The sequence below is a fragment of the Nerophis lumbriciformis genome, linkage group LG07 (genome assembly GCF_033978685.3).
Source record: "Nerophis lumbriciformis linkage group LG07, RoL_Nlum_v2.1, whole genome shotgun sequence".
In the NCBI taxonomy this organism is placed as follows: Eukaryota; Metazoa; Chordata; class Actinopteri; order Syngnathiformes; family Syngnathidae; genus Nerophis; species Nerophis lumbriciformis.
Window position 1 is genome coordinate 34,679,218 of NC_084554.2, and position 23,228 is coordinate 34,702,445.

The window sequence follows — 23,228 nt, forward strand, 5'->3', positions numbered from 1 at the left end:
CAGTTGTTGCTGAATATATGAAAGTGGTTGTGCAAGGTAATTAGGAAAATAGTTTACTTAACCTTTCTCTCCTTATTGTAATGAGTGTCTTAGAGCTATAGGTTACGCCATCCTTATAAAAAAGCAATGTTTATTTAGAACATGAATTATTCCTTCTCGTTAATTTGCAGCCATCTCAGTTTTGGAGCCTTGAATGATTAATTAAGGAGCCTTACAAGAATTTCATCTGTTGATTGCAGCACGGCACTTTTTTTTGAAGGCAATGCGTCCAAGAATGGTGTAGGGATAATAAGCATATCGTGCTCATCAGTTTGTCTTCACGGTCTATTGCAAGAAATGCTTTGATAGACAAGCCTTTCATCCTCGCGCAGTTGTGACTGCATAAAGAAGTCGCCACTTCCTGATAGGCCAGTGAAAAGAAGGTTTGCAGCCAATTAGAGTGGGTGAAAAAGTATGAGAGTTTAGGTGGGGGAAAGGAGGCTGCTTTTGGATTGGAAACGCAACTAAGCCCTCCTCGGAAAGTAGTCATACTCACATTGGAAGGTCATTAATTAAAAGGTGAACTTGAATCTTGATTTTACCTCCTTGGAAGAGAGATCCTCACTTTTTGGAGGTATACATAAATGTCTTCATGAAGCTTACTTGCAGAAATAGAGGTAAGTCTCACCACTGTTTTTAACATGGCAAAGTTTATTCTAGTTTATTTGTCAAATTCGATTTTAAGCGCAACACCTATAATTCAATAATATTCCAACCCTAAACCGCAGAAAAGGTTAGTAATGAAAATGAACTTATCAGGTCTGTAAGATGGTTGGGAGACAGACGCACCAGATGGACAGCGGCAATTGCTCGGTGACGGTGGTGGATGACAGCCCCGGATCCAGCCCGAGCTCCAGCCCGGACTCTCGCCGGGCCGCCGCCGGGGTTCTCCATGCCGGCGGTCTCGGGGCCGGACGAGGTCGGCCTGCGGCTGCCAATGCGGCGCGGGAGAGGAGCCGCGTTCAAACCCTGCGCACCGCCTTCCTGGAGCTGCAGAGAACGTTGCCGTCGGTGCCGCCGGACACCAAGCTGTCCAAACTGGACGTGTTGATACTGGCCACCACCTACATTGCACATTTGACTCGAACTCTGCAGGAGGAAGGCACCCAGGAGGGGGACAGCACAAAGCAAACAGAGGCGTTACGTTCACTCAAAGGTGAAGGCTACCTGCACCCGGTCAAGGTCGGTCACACTCATCTCTACATTATTATCACTAATATGCATGTCTTGTATGATCACGTGATTAACTGTGTCAATGTCCTAACAGAAATGGCCAATGAGGTCCAGGTTGTATGTTGGAGCAAGTGGTCAGTTCCTGAACAATTCCTCACAATCAGAGAATCAAGGCCCTTCATCAGCATCCACCTCCCAGTAAACTATATTCCTTTTGCATGAGTGATGCTACACATACCTTGTAAATTTAATATATTATTGTGATGGTTTTTTTACCCTCAAATGTAAGTTTTTTTCTGTTTGACCTGCAAATTGTGCAGCTCCATACATGTCCCTGTATGAGAGTTTGTGATTTCACGGGCCAATACTGAGCTCGTCATGCTTGAAAAGTGAGGCACTTTCAATAGAAAACATTTGCACTAAACATGCATGTGTGAATAACTTAGCATCTGTCATGTGAAGTGGTCTGTCAGAGATAACAATAGGTGGCTCGCCGTCTCATGTTCCCTTTTTTTTTTTTTACATGCATGCTTGTACAAAAAAGTGTTATAGAAAAAAAAATCTGTGGTAAAGCGATGGAGTCTAAAATGATGTAATTAAATTGTACCATACTCTATTAAGTCTATTTAAGAGAAGTAAAGAAGTGTAATAATTAAATCTAAAGTGTTTGTCATTATTTCCTCTCATTTTAAGACATATTTGACTGAAAGTCAAATTTGTTTTCTAAGGCAGATAAATGACCCATGAATTACAAAAACAAATCTCCAAAATGATCCTGAGTTAAACGGTATTAAATAATTTAAGGCAGTTAAATTACTTAACCACTGCAAAATTATAGAGATCCATACTTTTTATTATGTCATGTATTTCTCCTCACTTTGGGACACAATTTTACTTTTGAGACCAATTACTGTAAAATAATTTGTTGGATGTGTTTAGAGGCCGTCAGTAAATCAAAGGTTTTGGTTCGATCTTAAAATTAAAATGACTATATCGGATTAAATTGTGTTTAACACGATGTTAAATTTAGTAGTTTTTAATTGGCATCGTCTGTTGTTTGGACTGGAGGTTGCATTTGTTGTTTAAAATGTTGAGGAAATAAAACGTGTATTTTTTCTTGGCAGTTTCATTAAATCAATTAAATTGAAACTAAGATTTTCAAATATTATTTTGTAGAGGCGTTGCCAAACTGTAGCTTTGTATGTACTGTGCAACAAATATAAATTATAAGTACAAATACAAAGGAAACGTTTACGATACATGTACGTTCATAGGCAGCAAGGCAGGCAATAGATGCTAACATTAGCATTTAGCTTACAGGCTGTGAAACTACACTGCGCAGCCTGAAGGCGCACATAAATACGAACCGGACGCGGATGTTCCTCCTTTCGGGCTCGACGACGAGAGGAGGAGGACGGAGTGCTAAGCTCCTCCATTGTCAATTGCGGCATAACTATGACTTTTCGGCGTTTTGTCGACTCGATGACCCGTGTTTCGTTACGGTAAGCGCCGCTAATTAGCTTGTGAGCACAGCTGTAGGCTACAAGGTGATTTAACACGGCTTGTAGCATTCAAGCTAGCAGCAGCAGCGCACGCGCAGGACCACGTGGGCAAAAAGCTGAAAGAATCAGAACCAAAGAGGCACACCAATTTGATCAATCGCCCAGCATTCTCGTTACATAACACTTGGGACTACGTAACGCTATTTATTAGTAATCCCAGAGGAAATGCTATTAATCATCTCTACTGACAAGTGAAGTCATTTTAATCACTATATTTATAGTACAGATCATATGTGGGTTTTATTGGCAAGGTCAACAGAAGAGTGTCTGCCCTCTAGGTTGTGCTCCTTTTTCCCCATTATTTCACCTCAGTGAGGCTCTCCATGGTCCCCGAACAGGACACTAGGTCGTGACCTGCTGTTGAACCCGGCCTCAGACCCTGAGATGTTAGTCGTGCTCCCAAGCTGCGTCACACGATGCCCTTTGAACTTAGGGTGATCAGTCATCTGTATTGGCTATGACGTCAGTACATCTTATTCATACACTGCTGCTAATCAATAGGGCCTGCTCCTATGCAAACATGTTGTAAAGAGAACTTAACATATGTAATTATGATGTATTACATTGTATCAGTTTACATGTTAGAAATACATTAAACCTTAACCCCCTCCAGTCATTAGTAGTGCAGTGAGCTAATGTGCATTTACTGATATTTTTTCTTCTATTACAGAAGCACTGGTGAAGAATGTCGTCTTCAAAACTGGGCATTAAACTGGCTAAGGTGAGAGGATAAATTCAAACTGATGGAATGTATGCTAGAATTGTGACGACTTAGAATTTTTGGCGTTGACCCATCAGACAACACGGTGATGGATTTGTCTAACTGAGCCAACAGATGCACATTAGGTCCTTTTAAATGTTTGATGTAATGCGTGGATTATTTCATCACTTGTCTTTTCATCTAACCACACCAGGATGTGACAAAACACATGATGGGACAACCTTCCCTTGGTTTACTCTTTGCAAGGTGAGTTTCCTGCTGTACATTTAACCCTAAAGCCTCCAAACGTTGTAGGAATATGTTGAACATATTTTTCATAGTATTTGTAGGGATACAAAGTGTCACTTCATGATTAGGTTTAAAGTAGTGGTGCTCAACTTTTGCAGCAATAGTAGTAATGATGAGTTTACCCTTTTCGCCGTTTACCCATCAGACAATAAAGTGGTGAGATTGTGACTACTGAACTACTAGCTGCAAGATAGGAGCCATGTTGAGGTTTTCTTATATCCTGATAATTATCTTTATATCAAAGTGATACATTCATTTTATTTTGACTACAGATAAGCAACCAGGCACAACATGAGCGTCTGCTTTGTCCTGTATCTGGTAAGTAAATACAAACCACAAACGTTTTCTCAAGTGCTAATGATGAGTTCACCCTTTTCGCCGTTTACCCATCAGACAATAGAGTGGTGAGACTGTGACTCCTGAATCGCTTCCTGAAAGATGATCGATAATTGTCGTTCAATAAACAAACTGCCATGAAAGTGACAGGCTTTATTGTTTGATTACAGATGCTTGGCAGCAGTAATGGATGGAAAATGTGAACAATTACTTCATGTCTAAGGTAAGTAAGTGGGTCAAAATGACATATTTCCTCAAATAGTGGCCTTTGCTCTAATAGACGACGTGAACCCCGGGGAGAGAAAAAGAATGGCACAAAGTGACTAACGTCAGTAAATTAGCACCGTGCCAGTTATTTTGATTTCAGAGTTTAGTGAAGACAATTGATCAATTAAAGGCTCAGTCAGTTAATTTGCAGACCACATCACATTAAATCAAATATGGACCTTCGTAATGTCTTGTATGCTTGGTACTTCTTGCATTGAAGTAAACACCCCACGGCCACTGAGGAAATACAGCGTAACACACAAACTTGTTGTAATGATGAGTTTACCCTTTTCGCCGTTTACCCATCAGACAATGAAGTGGTGAGAGTGTTGACTACTGAATTACTCGCTGCAAGATGGGAGACATTTAGACGTGCATTACATTGTGAAAGTGACTTTTTTTTCTTTTTTTTACTTTGACAGATGACCGGCAGCAATAATCAACCGACGGACAAGACTGTCCACTTTATCATAATTATAGTTGAGGAAAGAGGGCGTCGCGGTTTCCCAATTAGAAATGCCAAGTTTCCTAAGTAGTAATGAGTTCACCGTTTTGCTGTTAACCAATCAGAACAGACTGCTGAACTCAAAACACCAGTTTAATGCAAACTGATGGTCACCTTTGACTTTGAAGAAACACTCATTTAAGCAGTAAGTGTATTTAGTTTCTAAAAGAATGTAATGTTTTTGTCATGAAACTGACCTCGGTGATTTCTGTTACAGCACAGTTGGACCTGTTTAAAGCTGCTATTTGGACTGCTTTCCAGACGAATAAAACATTTACAAAATCTATCCCTTAAGTAGAATCATTTTGTGGCTGTTGCTTACTTGTTGGAAAAACTGTACAGAGGGGTTTTTATCCTTTTACTCCTCCGTGATGTACTCATCTGCTCCTAGTGCGTAGGTGTAGATGAAGCGGAGGATGTTCTGGTGGAGTTCATCCAGGGCTCTGTCTCTCCTGAGCAAGCCATCCTCTCCCAGATCAGGGGGAAACAAAGCATCGGGCGGAATAACAAGGGCAGACCCCTCTGTAGGAAGACAGATTTTACACTGCACTTTGTAGTTTTGTTCTGTAAAATGTTCTAAATTATGCTTGGAGGCTGTAGAGGATGGCATTAGAAAAATGGATAAAGTGATTTGATGATAAAAGTACTGTATTTAAACGTGTGATGTAAAAAGTACCGTTCTTAAGAGTGACAGAGTTTTCATAAAGGAGTACCGCAATCACAGCGTCTTCCTCCAGCACTTCACTTCTGAGGCTTAATTTGCAGTGGGCCTCTGCTAAAGAGATCCTATTACAACAAACATGAAAAGGGTCACTTCAAAAAGAGCCATATTGAGTTTTACCATTCTAATCTTGATTAAAACCATAATCATGTTAACCCTGCACCTAAGGCTTTAAATGTGCTGAACGGCCAGGAGAATAACAAACATTTGTCAGAATTAGGTGACTAATCTCTGCAGCTCACTAACTGCGACTGCACGCCCCCAAGTGGACTCTTGCAGGATTCTACCCGGCCTGAGAAGATAACCTCTCCATCACCTACAGCAATTTGAGGAAGGCTGCAGACATTTTATTGCTGTGGATTTGTGATCGGACTCTGCAGGTGGCCATGAAGTAGCCGCGGATCAGCTTCTGTGCTGCAGGACTCAGATCCACTTGCAGGCTTTGTGCATAGGCCACCAGCTAGAAGACAAGCAATTCAAAGTAAAGACTGATGTACTTTAAGGTGACATGTTTCCCAACCTCCTTGTAATCCTGGGTAGAAAAGTCAAGGGATGAGTAGAGGTATTTTCCAGGCTGCACAGCCTGCTGGAGGGTGTGGACTGTCAAAGAGAGTACAGCATGCTCTTTTGCAGGATCCTGACACTTCACGATGAGGCCAAAGCTAGCTGCCAGTTGAGGTGGTACTGGACCCATTTCCTGTCCATGAAGGAGATTCCCGATGAAATGATTGCTGCTTATGAGTAAATTACGGTGAAACGTTTACCACAGCTCCCAGTACAGCATCGTATGTCCTTCGGGAGTTTTGTGTGGAGTCGGCGAGGGCCCAGAAGCTGCACGAGATGGGGAAGGTAAGGTGCTGGTCTGCATCCTTGCCATATTTCTTCCCCGGGATGAACACGGACACTGTGCGACTGTCCAGGACTTAGAAATAGAGAAGATTACAGACTGCTACAAGTCATTTTAATGTCCGCTAAATAATCACCACCTGACTCAATTGCATCCAGCTTGTCCTTCCTAAAAGAGCTCAGATCTCCAAGCATGCAAATCCCACCATTGGCAAGCAAGGCAGAACCGGCGTAGATGTTAGCAGTGCCCGCTCCGTGCTCGTCGTGGGACAGGGATGCAAACATCTCCCGTGAGGCTTCATGCCTCACCCCACGGCACGACAAGTTCAAGCTGTACTTCATTAACCTGGCACATAGAGTGAAACATTTTGACCAAGGGCATGTACAACATTTCCTTAAATAGTGGCCTCCATTCTAATGAACGCCATATCTGAATAAATAAACACAGTATTCCTCAGTTATTGATCGAAAATGAATTAAAAAACATCTTTGCATAAATGAAGGCAATTTTAATAAGTTAAGACAATTTATTTGCTAGAAAAATTATATTTCCTTGTAGCCTCCACTCCAGTTGACACCATTTCTGAATAAATAGTATTCCTCTTTATCTATTGGTGAAAAATGGCTAAAACCCCCCCACACAAATGCACAAATAAAGGTCATTTATAAAGATTGAGACAATTTATTTGCAATTTTTTTTCAAATAGTGGCCTCCACTCTAATAGATGCCATGTTTGAATAAACAAATAGCATCCCTCATTGATTATTAATGGTAAAATGGCAAAAAAAAAACACGGTTTTACAACTGAAGGTCTTTTACAAGGCAATATGCTACGAAAAGTATATTTTCTCTAATAGTGGCCTCCACTATAAGAGACACCATCCACCCATTTTCTACCGTTAGTATCTTAAACATTTTTTTATAGAAAGGTATAGGGAATTTATTTGCTAGGAAAAGTACTACTTCTTATATAGTGGCCTCCACTCTAATTGATGCACTGTCTGAATAAATAAACACAGCATTCCTTATTAAAATATTGAGAATGTATTTGCAAGGAAAAGTAAAATATTTCCACAAATAGTAGCCTCCACCGTAATAGACATCATGTCTGAATAAACAAATTGAGTATTCCTCATTATGTACCCATGGAAAATTGGGGGAAAAAATAGAAAGATTGAGAGAATTTATCTGCTAGAAAAAGTACATTTCCTCAAATAGTGACCCACACTTACAAACGCCATGCCCTGATTAACCCCCGGGTGTTTGATTCACTTGAATAAATAAGCACTGCATTCCTTAATATATGTGGAAAATGGCCAAAAATATATATTTGCACAATTGAAGGCCTTTTAAGAGTGGAACATTTATTTGATATGAAAAGTACACCATTTTCTTAAAGGGCCTGTTTGCAACTTAAGCAGCGCTAACTTACGAAAGTGTTGTAAGCATTATGTCCTGTCTCCAGCTTTTATCATGTCAACTGCGCCCCACATAACACTCACAAGCTTTAGGTAGGTTTGTTGTTTAGCTACTAACGTTAGCTATCATTGAATGTACAAACCCCATTTCCATATGAGTTGGGAAATTGTGTTAGATGTAATATAAACGGAATACAATGATTTGCAAATCCTTTTCAACCCATATTCAATTGAATGCACTACAAAGACAAGATATTTGATGTTCAAACTCATAAACTTTTTTTTTTTTTTTTTTAAATAATAATTAACTTAGAATTTCATGGCTGCAACACGTGCCAAAGTAGTTGGGAAAGGGCATGTTCACCAATGTGTTACATCACCTTTTCTTTTAACAACACTCAATAAACGATTGGGAACTGAGGAAACTATTTTTTGAAGCTTTGAAGGGGGAATTCTTTCCCATTCTTGTTTTATGTAGAGCTTCGTCGTTCAACAGTCCGGGGTCTCCGCTGTCGTATTTTACGCTTCATAATGCGCCACACATTTTCGATGGGAGATAGGTCTAGACTGCAGGCGGCCCAGGAAAGTACCCGCACTCTTTTTTTTACAAAGCCACGTGCTGAATGTGGCTTGGCATTGTCTTGCTGAAATAAGCAGGGGCGTCCATGAAAAAGACTGCGTTTAGATGGCAGCATATGTTGTTCCAAAACCTGTATGTACCTTTCAGCATTAATGGTGCCTTCACAGATGTGTAAGTTACCCATGCCTTGGGCACTAATGCACCCCCATACCATCACAGATGCTGGCTTTTGAACTTTGTGTCGATAACAGTCTGGATGGTCGAATATTTCCAAAAACAATTTGAAATGTGGACTCGTCAGACCACAGAACACTTTTCCACTTTGCATCAGTCCATCTTAGATGATCTCGGGCCCAGAGAAGCCGGCGGCGTTTCTGGATGTTGTTGATAAATGGCTTTCGCTTTGCATAGTAGAGCTTTAACTTGCACTTACAGATGTAGCGACAAACTGTATTTAGTGACAGTGGTTTTCTGAAGTGTTCTTGAGCCCATGTGGTGATATCCTTTAGAGATTGATGTCGGTTTTTGATACAGTGCCGTCTGAGGGATCGAAGGTCACGGTCATTCAATGTTGGTTTCCGGCCATGCCGCTTACGTGGAGTGATTTCTCCAGATTCTCTGAACCATTTGATGATATTATGGCCCGTAGATGTTGAAATCCCTAAATTTCTTGCAATTGCACTGAGAAACGTTGTTCTTAAACTGTTTGACTATTTGCTCTCGCCGTTGTGGACAAAGGGATGTACCTCGCCCCATCCTTTCTTGTGAAAGACTGAGCATTTTTTGAGAAGCTGTTTTTATACCCAATCATGGCACCCACCTGTTCCCAATTAGCCTGCACACCTGTGGGATGTTCCAAATAAGTGTTTGATGAGCATTCCTCAACTTTATCAGTATTTATTGCCACCTTTCCCAACTTATTTGTCCCGTGTTGCTGGCATCAAATTCTAAAGTTAATGATTATTTGCAAAAAAAAAAAAAGTTTATCAGTTTGAACATCAAATATGTTGTCTTTGTAGCATATTCAACTGAATATGGGTTGAAAATTATTTGCAAATCATTGTATTTGGTTTATATTTACATCTAACACAATTTCCCAACTAATATGGAAACACGGTTTGTATATTCCCATCATAAAAACAACATGACTGTTGAGAGCTACTCATTTTTGTTATGTTTATTTTCATAGCTTATTACAACCCAAACAAAAGGAATACGCTTGTTTTACCAGAACATTAACACAATCCATCAACAACATGCCTTTTCATCTGCATGTTGTATTCCAGTATGCATTTATTTCTAGTTAATTTTTTATTTATATTGTAACAAACTGGGTCCTGTGTAATGTTATGTTGCACACGTAGATTATTCAACAGATGTTTTGGTTTCCCAGGGCATTGAAGGCATCATTGGTACGTGCAGCTTTCTCTACAAATCTTCGTTTTTGTTTACATGTGTTAAATGATAAATGATAAATGGGTTATACTTGTATAGCGCTTTTCTACCTTCAAGGTACTCAAAGCGCTTTGACAGTATTTCCACATTTACCCATTCACACACTGATGGCGGGAGCTGCCATGCAAGGCGCTAACCAGCAGCCATCAGGAGCAAGGGGTGAAGTGTCTTGCCCAAGGACACAACGGACGTGACTAGGATGGTAGAAGGTGGGGATTGAACCCCAGTAACCAGCAACCCTCTGATTGCTGGCACGGCCACTCTACCAACTTCGCCAAGCCGTGTTCTGTGTGTTGCTTGGCTGGGAGGCTGAGAAAGGGTGCACATAAGCGGTAAATGTGGAGGACTCTCAGTTCCCAAACGCCTTGAGTGTTAGAAATGACGGCGTAAGACAGTTCTGTTTGCGTCTTGTTTATTTTGGCGTCGACTACGGCCTACAGTCGGATTCTAACGACTTCCGTTGAAGGCCGATAATCCTTTGATAACAGTTTACAACACTTCAATAATTATTTCGCCACATTGATCAACAACATTAGCATTTTTTTACCACCTCAAAAAACATTGCCAAAATCAGAGGACATAAGTCTAAATCAGATTTAGAAAACTAATCCATGCCTTTGTCTCCAGCAGATTAGACTCGTGTAGTGACCTTCTCACTGGGCTCTCTAAAGGAGCTGTAAAGCAGCTGCAATACAGTACATCCAGAATGCTGCAGCTTGAGTCCTGATTAGAACCAGGAAATACTGTATGCCCTTATAGGTCCAGTTCTTAGGCCACTGTTCTAGCTTCCTGTTACTCAGAGAATAGACTTTAAAACAGCTTTGCATGTGTACAAGTCTCTTCACGGTCTTGTGCCAAAGTACATCTCTGACATGTTAGAACCATATGAACCATCTCAAGCTCAGAGAACCTCAGGGAGTGGTCTCCTGCTGGTGCCTAGAGTCAGGACCAAACATGGTGAGACTGCGTTTCATTATTATACTCCTAAAATCTGGAATGGTCTTCCAGAATATGGGAGACGGGTCTCAACATTGACAATGTTAAAATTCAAGCTGAAAATACTTTTATTTAACTGTGCATATGACAACTGAAAGTATTTTATCTACAGCATTTGATTGATTTTAATTGAAATTATGATTTGTTTTTTGAGGATTTTATTTTCGGATTTTAATTATAATTATGATTATTTTGAATGAACGAAATGAGTTTATTTCGGTCATATAATCAACCATTTTGTGTGATTAATTTAACAGTACATATTATACATATTTAACAATCATACACCTTTACACACACAAATAAAATAAAAAGAATGACCGAAAAGCAATAGGCTGAAGCCAAGGCTTATATTTGCCTATCCTATACATTCACTGAAAATAAGATTACCTGGAACATCAACGTTCAAAAATTCAATGGGATGAATATTTTATATTTTTGTGTTCCTGTAATTTTCTGTGAATCACTTTGAATTGTCTTGTGTCTAAATGGAACACTATATATAAACACGCCTTGCCTTCTTTGATGTACCACTAGATAGAGCCTGCGTACCACTAGTGGTACATGTACCACAGTTTGAGAAAATAGTGGCCTCCCCTTTAACACTAGAGATAATCACGATTGTCGTGGAAAATGACCCAATTTCACTTACACAATATGAAAATGGTTGTTTATTTACTCCGGATAATGTGTCTTGTTCATTTATCGATGCCTGCAACAAATAATGACAGTAAGAACAGATCGATGCTCTTCCACTAGATGACGTGATCTGATTAATCCCTGCTGGTGTCATCCACCTGAATAAACACTCGTTACCCATTTCTGGAAAATGCTCAAATGAAAAGCTCCACATACTCTCTGCATTTGAGCATCTGTAGCCACTATGTGAGCAAAGAGTAGCTTTATTCAAACCATCCTACCTTTCCACTATTATGGTGTCGCCTGCAGTGACGAGAAGATTCAAGTGTGAAGTGTTTTTGGCGTCCCCTCTCGTTTGCACCAAGCTGAGCAACAGGCTGAGCTTCAACGTGTGATAAAGGCCCGGAGGAGTCATATTCAAATCAAAGCAGTGTGCTATGACTGCAGCAAACCGCCAATGAGATCCTCCTGTGGCCTTCAGCAGCTGCTTGAATTTGGCATTGATGTCATGTGGATCTAGAAGTAGATAAGTTACTTCAAGTCAAATTGTTATGATTAATGAGACCCTAATTGAGCAACACAATCTTGTCTTACACTGAGGCTCCCATGGTTGAACGTTGTTGACCTCCACGCTCCAGGTAATATTGGGCCACTGGTGCACATGCGCAGGTATGCCGATCACCCGGTAGAGTTGACCAATTCTCATCGTGTTACACAGCTCATCTGCGAGAAAAATGGTGGGGGGGAAACAAAGCCCGAAGGAGTTGTTCCTGGACGAGAAGAAACAAGCATGCCACCTACAAACCTTGGCCAAGACAAACAAAAGTGAGGCCCTTTTGGAAACAAAGATTCCTCTGTGTGAATCCCACAGCCGCCTAATGAGTGTTCCTTGCACTTATTAACATATATGTGTAGTAACGGGAACCCACTGTATTAAATTCCTCTGCAGGACTGGGTCAACAGAATATGTTAATCCCAATGTTGAGTTTTGTTTAACACTCCAGGGGTACTGGCCACAATGTGAAAAGAGGGGACAGAATAACCTAATTTCCCACTGAAAGGCAACGTGCACGGCTGCCTGCACTAACATTTTATTTATTTGAACTCTTTCCTCTTCGTTCCAAAGTGAGCCTCATTTAGAAAGCTGGACAATATTAATGAGCACACTCCACAAATGTGACTCTGTGTAAATACACAATATTAAAAGTGCATTAATCACGTTTGGGAATGAGCATAATAGATGAGAATGTGATTTTACAAACAAACACCGGCCATGTAAATGTTTAGCTTCTTAATTTCTAGCACTACGTCATTGCACCGATTTAATTTACTGCCGTAGAAAATTAAATCACAGTACAGTGCAGCTTTGTTCTTTTAGTGCTCTGGAAAAGGCACAAAAAGTTACAGAATGAGTGTAGATTGAAGGACTAAAATGACACTTCCTTGTTACTTTTTCGCCGTGTAAAAATGCCCTGTTGTGTGGCATGGGGCTGCTCCACCTGCGAGAATTGTGGAAAGCTCTTACATCGCTTTCCCCACAACACGGAAAGAAGACAAGTATGGGATGTGAAGGCCTGCGAACAACACTGGAGAGCCACAGACTACATCGCCTTGTGCCAGATAAACATACGACACAACATCTGTGTTTTGTTCGGGAGCGAACACACCGAAGCTAATACAAATATTAACAGAAGAAATTAACAAATTAAAGAGATGGTTTGAAAAGACTATCTTTCAATCTCAGTAAACCTAAAATCATGCAATATGGTAACAGTAGAATAGAAAGTCAAACACAAATACAAATACACAGACATTGAGAGAGTAAAACAAACCACATTTTGGGTGCAATAGATGAGAAAATTAACTGAAAATATCCAACATAAAGTGGCAAGAAATATGTCAATAATGAATGAATCAAAATATGTTCCAGTCAAAAAAATCACTCCATATTTTCTACTGTTTGCCAGTGTTAGTGAGTTATTGTGCAGAAATATGGGGAAATAACTAAAAAAGTACACTTATTCACATAGCATGTAACGAAAAGAAAGATCAGTTGAATAATACATAATGAGTGACACATACAGTGATTACAAATACATTGGAGGCAGCCACCACAGTTGACATACTTCACACTAAAGTCACAATTTCTCTGTGATTTTTGTTCCAAAGCTAATGAAGATTTTGGCAAAATGAGGGTAAGAAGATATTTTTTTGGTCGTTCTGTGTATTTTTTTTAACGATTATTGCATAGTCAGGTGCATGTCAAAGTGCCTGCTGGTCTTGAAACACTGCAGGAATGTAGCAGCAGAGTGTGTCAAATACGGCCACAAAATTCTACTTTCACGAAATAAAAGCATGTTTTATTGTAAGGGTCTCAGCTGGAGTATGTTTAGAACTACAGTATATCTAGACTTATTATTTTTAGGCCTGTGAATCTTTGGGCACCACATGATTCGATTCGATTCTTGGGGATTACGATTCAATTCAGAATCGATTGTCGATTCAAAACCACTCTCGATTCAAAATCATCCATCCATCCATTTCTACCGCTTGTCCCTTTTGGGGTCGCGGGGTATGCTGGAGCCTATCTCAGCTACATTCGGGCGGAAGGCGGGTTACACCCTGGACAAGTCGCCACCTCATCGCAGGGCCGACACAGATAGAAAGACAACACTCACATTCACACACTAGGGCCAATTTAGTGTTGCCAATCAACCTACCCCCAGGTGCATGTCTTTGGAGGTGGGAGGAAGCCGGAGTACCCGGAGCACACCCACGCAGTCATGGGGAGAACATGCAAACTCCAATATTTTTCTGATAACACTGGGTGCCAGTTCTACAAAACTCAAAACCTGTGAAGTTGGCACCTTGCGTTAATCATAAATAAAAACAGAATACAATGATTTGCAAATCCTTTTCAACTTATATTCAATTGAATGCACTGCAAAGCCAATATAGTCGAACTGAGAAACAACATTTTTTTTTGCAAATAATCATTAATTTGGAATGTAATGGCAGCAACACATTGCAAAAAAGTTGGCACAGGGACATTTTTACCACTGTGTTACATCGCCTTTCCTTTTAACAACACTCGGTAAACTTTTGGGAACTGAGGAGACCAATTTTTGAAGCTTTTCAGGTGGAATTCTTTCCCATTCTTGCTTGATGTACAGCTTAAGTTGTTCAACAGTACGGGATCTCCGTTGTAGTATTTTACGCTTCATAATGCGCCACGCATTTTCAATGGGAGACAGTTCTGGACTACAGGCATGCCAGTCTAGTACCCGCACTCTTTTACTACGAAGCCACGCTGTTGTAACACAAGCAGAATGTGGATTGGCACTGTCTTGCTGAAATAAGCAGGGGCGTCCATGAAAAAGATGTTGCTTGGATGACAACGTATGTTGCTCCAAAACCTGTATGTACCTTTCAGCATTATTGGTGCCTTCACAGATGTGTAAGTTACCCATGCCTTGAGCACTAATACACCCCCATACCATCACAGATGCTGGTTTTTGAACTTTGTGCCTCTAATGGTTCTTTTCCTCTTTAGTCCGGAGGACACAACGTCCACACTTTCCAAAAACAATTTGAAATGTGGACTCGTCAGACCACAGAACACTTTTCCGCTTTGCATCAGTCCATCTTAGATGAGCTCGGGCCCAGCAAAGCTGGCAGTGTTTCTGGGTGTTGTTGATAAATGGCTTTCGCTTTGCATAGTAGAGTTTTAACTTTCACTTACAGATGTAGCGACGAACTGTAGTTACCGACAGAGGTTTTATGAAGTGTTCCCGAGCCCAAGTGGTGATATCCTTTACACACTGATGTCGGTTTTTAATGCAGTAGTGCTGAGGGATCGAAGGTCACGGGCATTGACGCTTACGTGCAGTGATTTCTCCACATTCTCTGAACCTTTTGATATTATGGACCGCAGATGGTGAAATCCCTAAATTTCTTGAGATAGCTCGTTGAGAAATGTTGTTCTTAAACTGTTGGACAATTTGCTCACGCACTTGTTCACAAAGTGGTGACTATCGCCCCATCCTTGTTTGTGAATGACTGAGCATTTCATGGAAGCTGCTTTTATACCCAACCATGGCACCCACCTGTTCGTAATTAGCCTGTTCACCTGTGGGTGAAGTGTTTGATGAGCAGTCCTCAACTTTCTCAGTCTTTTTTGCCACTTGTGCCAGCTTTTTTTAAACATGTTGCAGGCATCAAATTCCAAATGTTTACTAGTTCGAATGTTAAGTATCTTGTCTTTGCAGTGTATTCAATTGAATATAGGTTGAGAAAGGATTTGCAAAACATTGTATTTTGTTTATATTTACAATTTACACAACGTGCCAACTTCACTGGTTTGGGTTTTGTACTATTGTCTACATTCTTTCATAAATAAATAAACCCCTCCAATAAATGTCTGTATTACTTAAAAGAAGAGTGGTTTTGTTGGATAAAATTCTACCCAAACATTAATTAAATTGAATGGACAGGATATCCATTTTTTCTACCGCTTGTCCCTCTCGTGGTCGTGGGAGCCTATCCCAGCTATATTCGGGCGGAAGGCGGGGTACGCCTTGGACAAGTTGCCACCTCGGACAAGTTTCCACCTCATCGCAGGGCCAACACAGATAGACAACATTCACACTCACGTTCACACACTAGGGCTTGCCAATGAACCTGTCCGCAGGTGCATGTCTTTGGAGGTGGGAGGCAGCCGCATTACCCAGAGGGAACCCACGCAGTCATGGGGAGAACATGCAAACGTTACACAGAAATACCCAGAGCCCGGGGATCGAACTCAGGACCTTCATATTGTGAGTCACACGCACTAGCCCTTGTTGCCCCATGCTGCCAGATTTTGGACGAAAAAACTAGTAAGAATTGCAATTGCGAATTTTTTTTTGACACCCCTAATTATTTGGGATTATTTCATCAGAAAAATAAACGTCAAAACGACAGCAATCGCATGCATCCGGGCACGGCCGCACTCGTCTTCATTAGCAGTCATGGTGCCTGTTTAGTTGGCCATACTCTCTTTATACACGACTCTGGAAACAGTATTTAAAGATAAATTACTTGTCAATTCCTCCCTCTAACGTTGCGCCGTTAGAAGGCCCTGCATAGAGTGGACACTGTAGCATAGTGGAGCCTTAAGACAGGGTCTCTTGGGGCGGCATAGCTCGGTTGGTAGAGTGGCCGTGCCAGCAATTTGAGGGTTGCAGGTTCGATTCCCGCTTCCGCCATCCTAGTCACTACCGTTGTGTCCTTGGGCAAGATACTTTACCCACCTGCTCCCAGTGCCACCCACACTGGTTTAAATGTAACTTAGATATTGGGTTTCACTATGTAAAGCGCTTTGAGTCACTAGAGAAAAGCGCTATATAAATATACTTCACTTCACTCTTTGTTTATACTGTGATATATACACTATAGTAGTAGGGATGTGAATCTTACAAAAACTTGATTGCAATTCTTGCGGTGACGTTTCGATTCGGAAATCATTCTCGATTCAAACAGATTCTTTCAACATATTATTTGGTATATAAACTATAACAAAACATTTTCAAAACAGGTTACAAAAGCTCCTCTTAGCTGCTGACAAATAACATATGTGCTGTAAGTGAGCCCATAGATGGCCTTAAAAACGTATTTTCAAAAATCGATTTATCATACAGTAGTCATACTGTACATGACTTGTGTGGCGCCCTTTATGGGTTATAGTAAACTGCTTTAGAATATATATAATTGTACAGCTAAGTAGAGGTGTCTCTATACAACTTGTTTATTTCCAATATGATACTAATATTTGAGCCTTGAGTATTGGCCAATACAGATATTAATTTAATACGATATCAGCACAAATCATATTACAGTGGAACGTCAATTTACAAACCCTTCTTTTTACAAACGTTTTGCTTTTCAAACTAGTAGAATGAGCTAAATATGCCTCTGTGTGCGAACGCTTCATTCATTTATTTGGTGTCCCGCTGGCAGCCATTTTGTGCTTGCTCTAATTGAGGAGATTGACAAAGCAGGCTTCGTACCACAGCAAGTTTTTATTTGTGATGAAAACAGATTTTCTGGAAAAATATGCCAAAGCCAACTTATATCACAGCGTAGGAGAAGATACTACCTCTCATTCAGCAACATCACTTCCAAGAACACACACGGCCCATCCTCCACCTCTCCTCTCTTTCCCCCTCTGTTCTCTCCTCCCGTCAGCTGCTCATTTGCCGATGACAATGTAAACATTGATTTTACTTCTTAAGTGTTTATTATTGTAGTAGTATGGTTGTTAAAGTTAAAGATTTTTTTATTTCTGATGGTTTGTGAGGGCACCAAATGGACTTCTGTGTGTGTGTGCGTGCGTGTAGGCAGATCAGCGCATAAAGGACAGTGCATCTTATCGTTGTTGTTTTGGCTTGTTAAGACACTTGATCCATCACACCTCTATGTTTGATTGATATACAGTACTGTATATCACTTTAGATTGTGTTCAAAGTGTACAAACCATCACTAAAATATGGACTTTTGCCGAGTCTGGAACCCGTTATTCACATTTACGTGGTTTCTTATAGAAAAATGTGCTTCACTCTACAACCGTTTCCATATACAAACCTGTTCAAGAACCAATTAAGTTCGTAAATCGAGGTTTCACCATACATAATTGTATTATTTCGTAGTATGGCATGTTAAAAAAAAAGAAAAAAGGTTGATGAAGCAAAATTACAGATTTATAATTTTGAAGCGTACATTTCTGTTTGGTTACACCTAATGGTCACAGTAATTCATTAAATCAAGCGCATGTTACTAGATACTTTCTAGCTTGTGCCTTGAAGAATTGTATGCGTAAGTATTATGCTTTTATAATTATTTGATACTTATTTATATTGACATTTTGTGTTTTACACGGCAATATTGTTCTATTAAGGACAGCTTGTGTGCTTAGCTGTGGTGTGGCTGCAAGCTCCTTGTAGACCATAGCCCACCATGTTTACCTTTTGTAAATGACTTCACTAAAATACAAGGAAAGCTCAAACGTCTGCTTTTCGGAAGACATTTAGATGTTAACTGGCTGTCCAGCTTTGCACCGGTAAACGCAGTGCAGGACTGCTTGTATCGGAGCTTATATCAGAGATATATGGGGCAATTAGGTGCCCTTGCAAATATTTGTTGCTTGATGCTTTTTTTACTTTTTTCTGAGAAATTTCAAGTCAATCCAACCTATGGGGTTTAATAACAGCACAATGAGGACTATTCACTGTTAACTCACCTCTAAGAAACAGTGTGACTGACTGGTATCTGAGCGGGCTTTGTTGATGCGCACTGAGAACCTTCAGAGCGTCGACATGGATCAACTCCACCAGCTGCTTGTCTGTCTCCAAAGACGCACAACAATTTAGACAACAACAACAACAACAACATGTGTCCTTCTGTCTCACCTCCCAAAACTCTGAACTGGATGTCCTCTTTGAGAGGCGAGCTGCAAGCCATGCAGCTGAAGTCGTTTCTCACGGTTGCTGACTCTGTGGCTCCAGGTGCATGAACCCGGATGTGGTGGAACCCTAAAAAGCAAAGCAAAGTGCAAATGTATTCAGCTGTTCTGTACTAATCTGAGGGTGAGGGTACAGGCATGTGAAAAAATGAGGACACGGAGGGACAATTTGGCAAAACATGTACCCTTACTGTGTTGATAGTGCTGTTATTACAATGATTTATTACCAAGTGTAATTACAATTTCAGGGTGTTTAGCCATCAGGTGAAGAGGGCACCGATAAAGATTAAGCAAGATTGGTTGAAAAAAAATGGTTGCCTTCTAGCAAAACGTCTTTGCAGGGGTACCTAACTAACTGTCTATATGTCATTAATTATCATGTGTCTAATGACTATAAAGGGGGACAATACGCCAAATTCTGGTATTGATCAGATACCAAGTAAAAACAGGGTCAGTATCGTCCATACCGATACTTTTAATTCTGACATTTTTCAAGAGCATTGAATAATTGCTTTTGCCTTTAATATGTTGAATACACACAGGCACTTATTTATGAGTGCATAAATACACGTACAGGGGCCCCAACTTAAGAGCTTATTGTTGTGCAATTTTTTTTGTTACAAGCATCTCTGCCATTAGTTGGTGTAACAAATGCCACAGTGAACCTGCAAGATCCGACCAAAACATCTGGTCTTACTCGCTAGCATTAGCTTATAGCGAGAGGTCTGACATAACTTTGTTTTTCCATCCATGGTAAGGAAGAAAGTGAGAGTGAAGGACAGTGCAGGAGCAAATAATGTTTATTGAAATAAAAAATAAATCATCAAAAACATGAAAAAACATGCCGACAACTTGGTAAAGCAGTTCCAGCATAGCACTGCTAGTATGCACCATACTGAAGTAGTGTGTGAGTCGATAACGCCAGCGAAGAATGTTAAAACCGTCTGAATGGCAGACATTTATCCATGTAACTATGGAGACGCTGCTGATGTTGTGTTTGATTGAGAAGCAGCTGGAAGGAGATAAATAATTCCACTCTCTAGTGTAAATGCTAGGGTTGTGCCAATCGATCGGCCGCCGGTCAGTATCGGACGATTTTTGTGAAAAAGTATGTGATTGCCATTGCTGAGTAATGCCTTTAAATGGCGATCACAATGCCAATTCCTAGCTGACAGAGGGGGCAAGCAGCTAATTGTGTGTTGCCATTCCTCCAAGTTAGTAATAATCACTTCTATTACGGAAAATAAATCGCATTTCTTAGTATCTTAAGTATGATTATCAAGTAGCATTATTACTGGGAGACGGGGCTAAACATGTTACACAGAGAGAGGACATGACACCAAGGGCAGTATCAGTATATGATCGATACTTGAGTGATTAAATGGATATTTTCATTTTCTCAAATTCATTTTTTGCTGTTTTTGTTAATGTTTACAAAATCAGGGTTTAAGTCCCTGAACACAGGGCAAAACCCAAAACCTTTAAAGGGGACCTATTATGCAAAACCAACTTTAACTGTTGGTACCTGTTTTTGTGGTTTTGGGATCTGCATAAGTCTAAAAACAAAACATGGAAGCATGGCGGAGTTATATATACAGTCGTGGTCAAAAGTTTGCATACACTTGTAAAGAACATAATGTCATGGCTGTCTTGAGTTTCCAATAATTTCTATAACTCTAATTTTTTTGTGATAGAGTGATTGGAGCACATACTTGTTGATCACAAAAAACATTCATGAAGTTTGGTTCTTTTATGAATTTATTATGGGTCTACTGAAAATGTGACCAAATCTGCTGGGTCAAAAGTATACATACAGCAATGTTAATATTTGGTTACATGTCCATTGGCAAGTTTCACTGCAATAAGGCACTTTTGGTAGCCATCCACAAGCTTCTGGCAAGCTTCTGGTTGAATTTTTGACCACTCCTTTTGACAAAATTGGTGCAGTTCAGCTAAATTTTATGGTTTTCTGACATAGACTTGTTTCTTCAGCATTGTCCACATGTTCTTAATGGGGTTTAAGTCAGGACTTTGGGAAGGCCATTCTAAAACCTTAATTCTAGCCTGATTTAGTCATTCCCTTTACCACTTTTGACTTGTGTTTGTGATCATTGTCCTGTTGGAACACCCAACTGCACCCAAGACCTAAACTCCGGGCTGATGATTTTAGGTTGTCCTGAAGAATTTGGAGGTAATCCTCCTTTTTCATTGTCCCATTTACTCTCTGTAAAGCACCACTTCTATTGGCAGCAAAACAGGCCCAGAGCATAATACTACCACCACGCTTGACGGTAGGCATGGTGTCCCTGGGATTAAAGGCCTCACCTTTTCTCCTCCAAACATGTTGCTAAACAAATGACAGCTTGAATGACAGAGCATAGTAAAGTGTGCTGTTGCACTTTTCTTATGTACTTTTACCAAGGCAGAAAATAAAATAGTTCCCACCGACCGCATTTCATTTAGACAAGGTCTCAATGATTTAGTTACTTTACATGGTCTTTCTGTTAATGATATACAGTACATAATCTCAAATAACCAACATACCCAAAGCATTGATATTTTGATTTGAGAATCGATATTAGAGCATAAAGATCTGGTATTGGCAGTATTGATATTTCAGTATTGTTATACACATCACTAATCTGAATAGGCAGAATAAAAACCTGTTTGGAACATCTTTTATCATATTGTTTTTCAAACAATATTTCTTATCTAAACATTTGTTTTTATGTTTAAGTCATGTTAGAGGTTAAAATTGTGATCTATTGGGGGGCCAAATTCCAGTTAGTGATTTTAACTCATGTTAAGAGGATTTTGATTTGACAATTGAGATACAATTGTTTTGAGTCACGAGCCCAATCAGAGAACCAATGAAGATAAGCTTGTAAATTAAGGTTGTACTGTACATTGTCAAACAAGACATGAGGATGAATTCCGATCCTTACCTGAAGAAAAGTGACAGTCGTCGTTGCTGCAAAGGAACCTGGCACCCCGTGTGTATTTGGTGACCCTTGTGACTGCAATGGCCAGACCTTCCATGAGCATAGGCCTCATGCAGCAGTGTGTACGCGGGAACGCAGCAAGGTCCAGCTTGTAGTCAGGAAATGGAGGCAGGTGTGTCAACTTCAAAATGACATTCACCTTAAGGGACCAATCAAGTTAGCTTTTGAGGTTGAGGGTGAAATGTTAGGTTATTGCATACCTGACACTCTGTATGTACACTCTCAATAAGTGAAAGTGTCTTAATGGCCAAGAAGCACACCTAAAAAGAGTGTATTATAAGGTTAGGCTGTCATGTGTAGAGATTCATGCAAACTGATCTCTTACAGATTGAAACAAAGCTGTTGCATTCAGTGGGTGGTGTAATATACGGTCACCCAGGTCTGGGTCCACCTCTATGACGTCAGTGGGATTAACGCCGACACAGAACCGGAAAATCACCATTGCGTTTTGTTGGGGGTCTATAAAAATGTGTAATTAAGATATTAGATTTGGCACCAAACAAAGTCAAGTTAGCTGTTAGCCAATACGTCCTCACCCAAAAAGTAGTTATAACTTACCGTTGAACGATTTGCAGTCTTCTGTTAGTTTCTGAAGGCCGCCACTTTTGTCCAAATAAATCAAAACCGACCGTTTTAACGAGAACATGTCCGCCATTGTTTTACGTCAATACAAGCGCGCTTCTATTTTGAGCGCGACGAAGCGTTCGTTGCCACAGCAACCAGGCACACGAGACAGGACGTGACATCACTACATTGCATCGTTGCTCTGTCAAGAAATTAGCTATTGGCTGTCATAAAAAGTTGCTAGAAAAAATGACATAAAAGCTTCATTTGCATAATTGGTTACAACGGTCGCTGTCGTGGGAGACATAAAAAGTGAGTTTAAAAAAACCCAATTATGATTAGAATTGTAAACGAATGGTCTCGTGTTACTCTTAGTTTAGTTGTATTTTTCTTTTTTCTATTGTTAAATGTTAAAGTGTAGCGTGTAAGGACGGGAGTCAAAGGCGGAGTGTCAAAAGATGGTGCGAACAGTTGTAGTGACGTTCAGACTTCAGTTCGCAACAACGGAGCATTAAAAACACACCCGTGTCTTTCGAGTTAACAAACCGGAAATGTGTCAGGTGAAAACCGTCCGACCGGAACTCTCTAAACATAACTAAGGTTCCTTGGGTCAAATG

At 40.3% G+C, this 23,228-nt stretch overlaps 2 protein-coding genes and 1 long non-coding RNA gene across 5 annotated transcripts; 2 read left to right on the forward strand and 1 right to left on the reverse strand.

Annotated features, from left to right (window-relative positions):
• The first annotated feature begins 80 nt into the window (after window positions 1-80).
• Window positions 81-1,850, forward strand: tcf24 (transcription factor 24). 2 transcript variants are annotated; one of them, XM_072913503.1, is made up of 2 exons: window positions 81-656; window positions 799-1,850. In XM_072913503.1, the coding sequence occupies exon 2, from the start codon at window positions 808-810 to the stop codon at window positions 1,432-1,434; it is 627 nt and encodes a 208-aa protein (XP_072769604.1). In that variant the 5' UTR covers window positions 81-656; window positions 799-807; the 3' UTR covers window positions 1,435-1,850. The 2 variants fall into 2 exon arrangements, with proteins under 2 accessions (XP_072769604.1, XP_061821380.1); XM_061965396.1 differs by lacking the exon at window positions 81-656 and having other exon boundaries at window positions 808-1,221; window positions 1,307-1,850.
• mcmdc2 (minichromosome maintenance domain containing 2) lies at window positions 981-23,177 on the reverse strand. Of its 2 annotated transcripts, XM_061965392.1 has the most exons (15): window positions 22,606-23,177; window positions 22,373-22,506; window positions 22,248-22,307; window positions 21,991-22,186; window positions 18,993-19,115; window positions 18,824-18,925; window positions 12,142-12,270; window positions 11,829-12,063; window positions 6,599-6,804; window positions 6,377-6,534; window positions 6,133-6,309; window positions 5,933-6,072; window positions 5,568-5,677; window positions 5,214-5,413; window positions 981-1,128 (listed from the first exon to the last, which is right to left on the reverse strand). In XM_061965392.1, the coding sequence occupies exons 1-14, from the start codon at window positions 22,700-22,702 to the stop codon at window positions 5,250-5,252; spliced, it is 2,031 nt and encodes a 676-aa protein (XP_061821376.1). In that variant the 5' UTR covers window positions 22,703-23,177; the 3' UTR covers window positions 981-1,128; window positions 5,214-5,249. The 2 variants fall into 2 exon arrangements, with proteins under 2 accessions (XP_061821376.1, XP_061821375.1); XM_061965391.1 differs by lacking the exon at window positions 981-1,128 and having other exon boundaries at window positions 5,031-5,413.
• Window positions 2,549-5,177, forward strand: LOC133609623 (uncharacterized). The gene is made up of 7 exons (XR_009815744.1): window positions 2,549-2,714; window positions 3,445-3,495; window positions 3,689-3,741; window positions 4,056-4,101; window positions 4,290-4,342; window positions 4,809-5,036; window positions 5,109-5,177. It is a non-coding gene; the product is annotated as an uncharacterized lncRNA (long non-coding RNA).
• Window positions 23,178-23,228: the final 51 nt, after the last annotated feature.

Excerpts from the sequence above, each read along its gene's own strand:
- tcf24 (XM_072913503.1), top strand. The coding sequence starts at position 808 with ATGGTTGGGAGACAGACGCACCAGATGGACAGCGGCAATTGCTCGGTG.
- mcmdc2 (XM_061965392.1), bottom strand. The coding sequence starts at position 22,702 with ATGGCGGACATGTTCTCGTTAAAACGGTCGGTTTTGATTTATTTGGAC. Across the intron at positions 18,926-18,992 it reads CCAGTTCAGAGTTTTGGGAG|ACAAGCAGCTGGTGGAGTTG; the intron begins GTGAGACAGAAG and ends CTTTGGAGACAG. Across the intron at positions 12,271-18,823 it reads AGTCACACTGTTTCTTAGAG|ATGAGCTGTGTAACACGATG; the intron begins GTGAGTTAACAG and ends TTTTTCTCGCAG.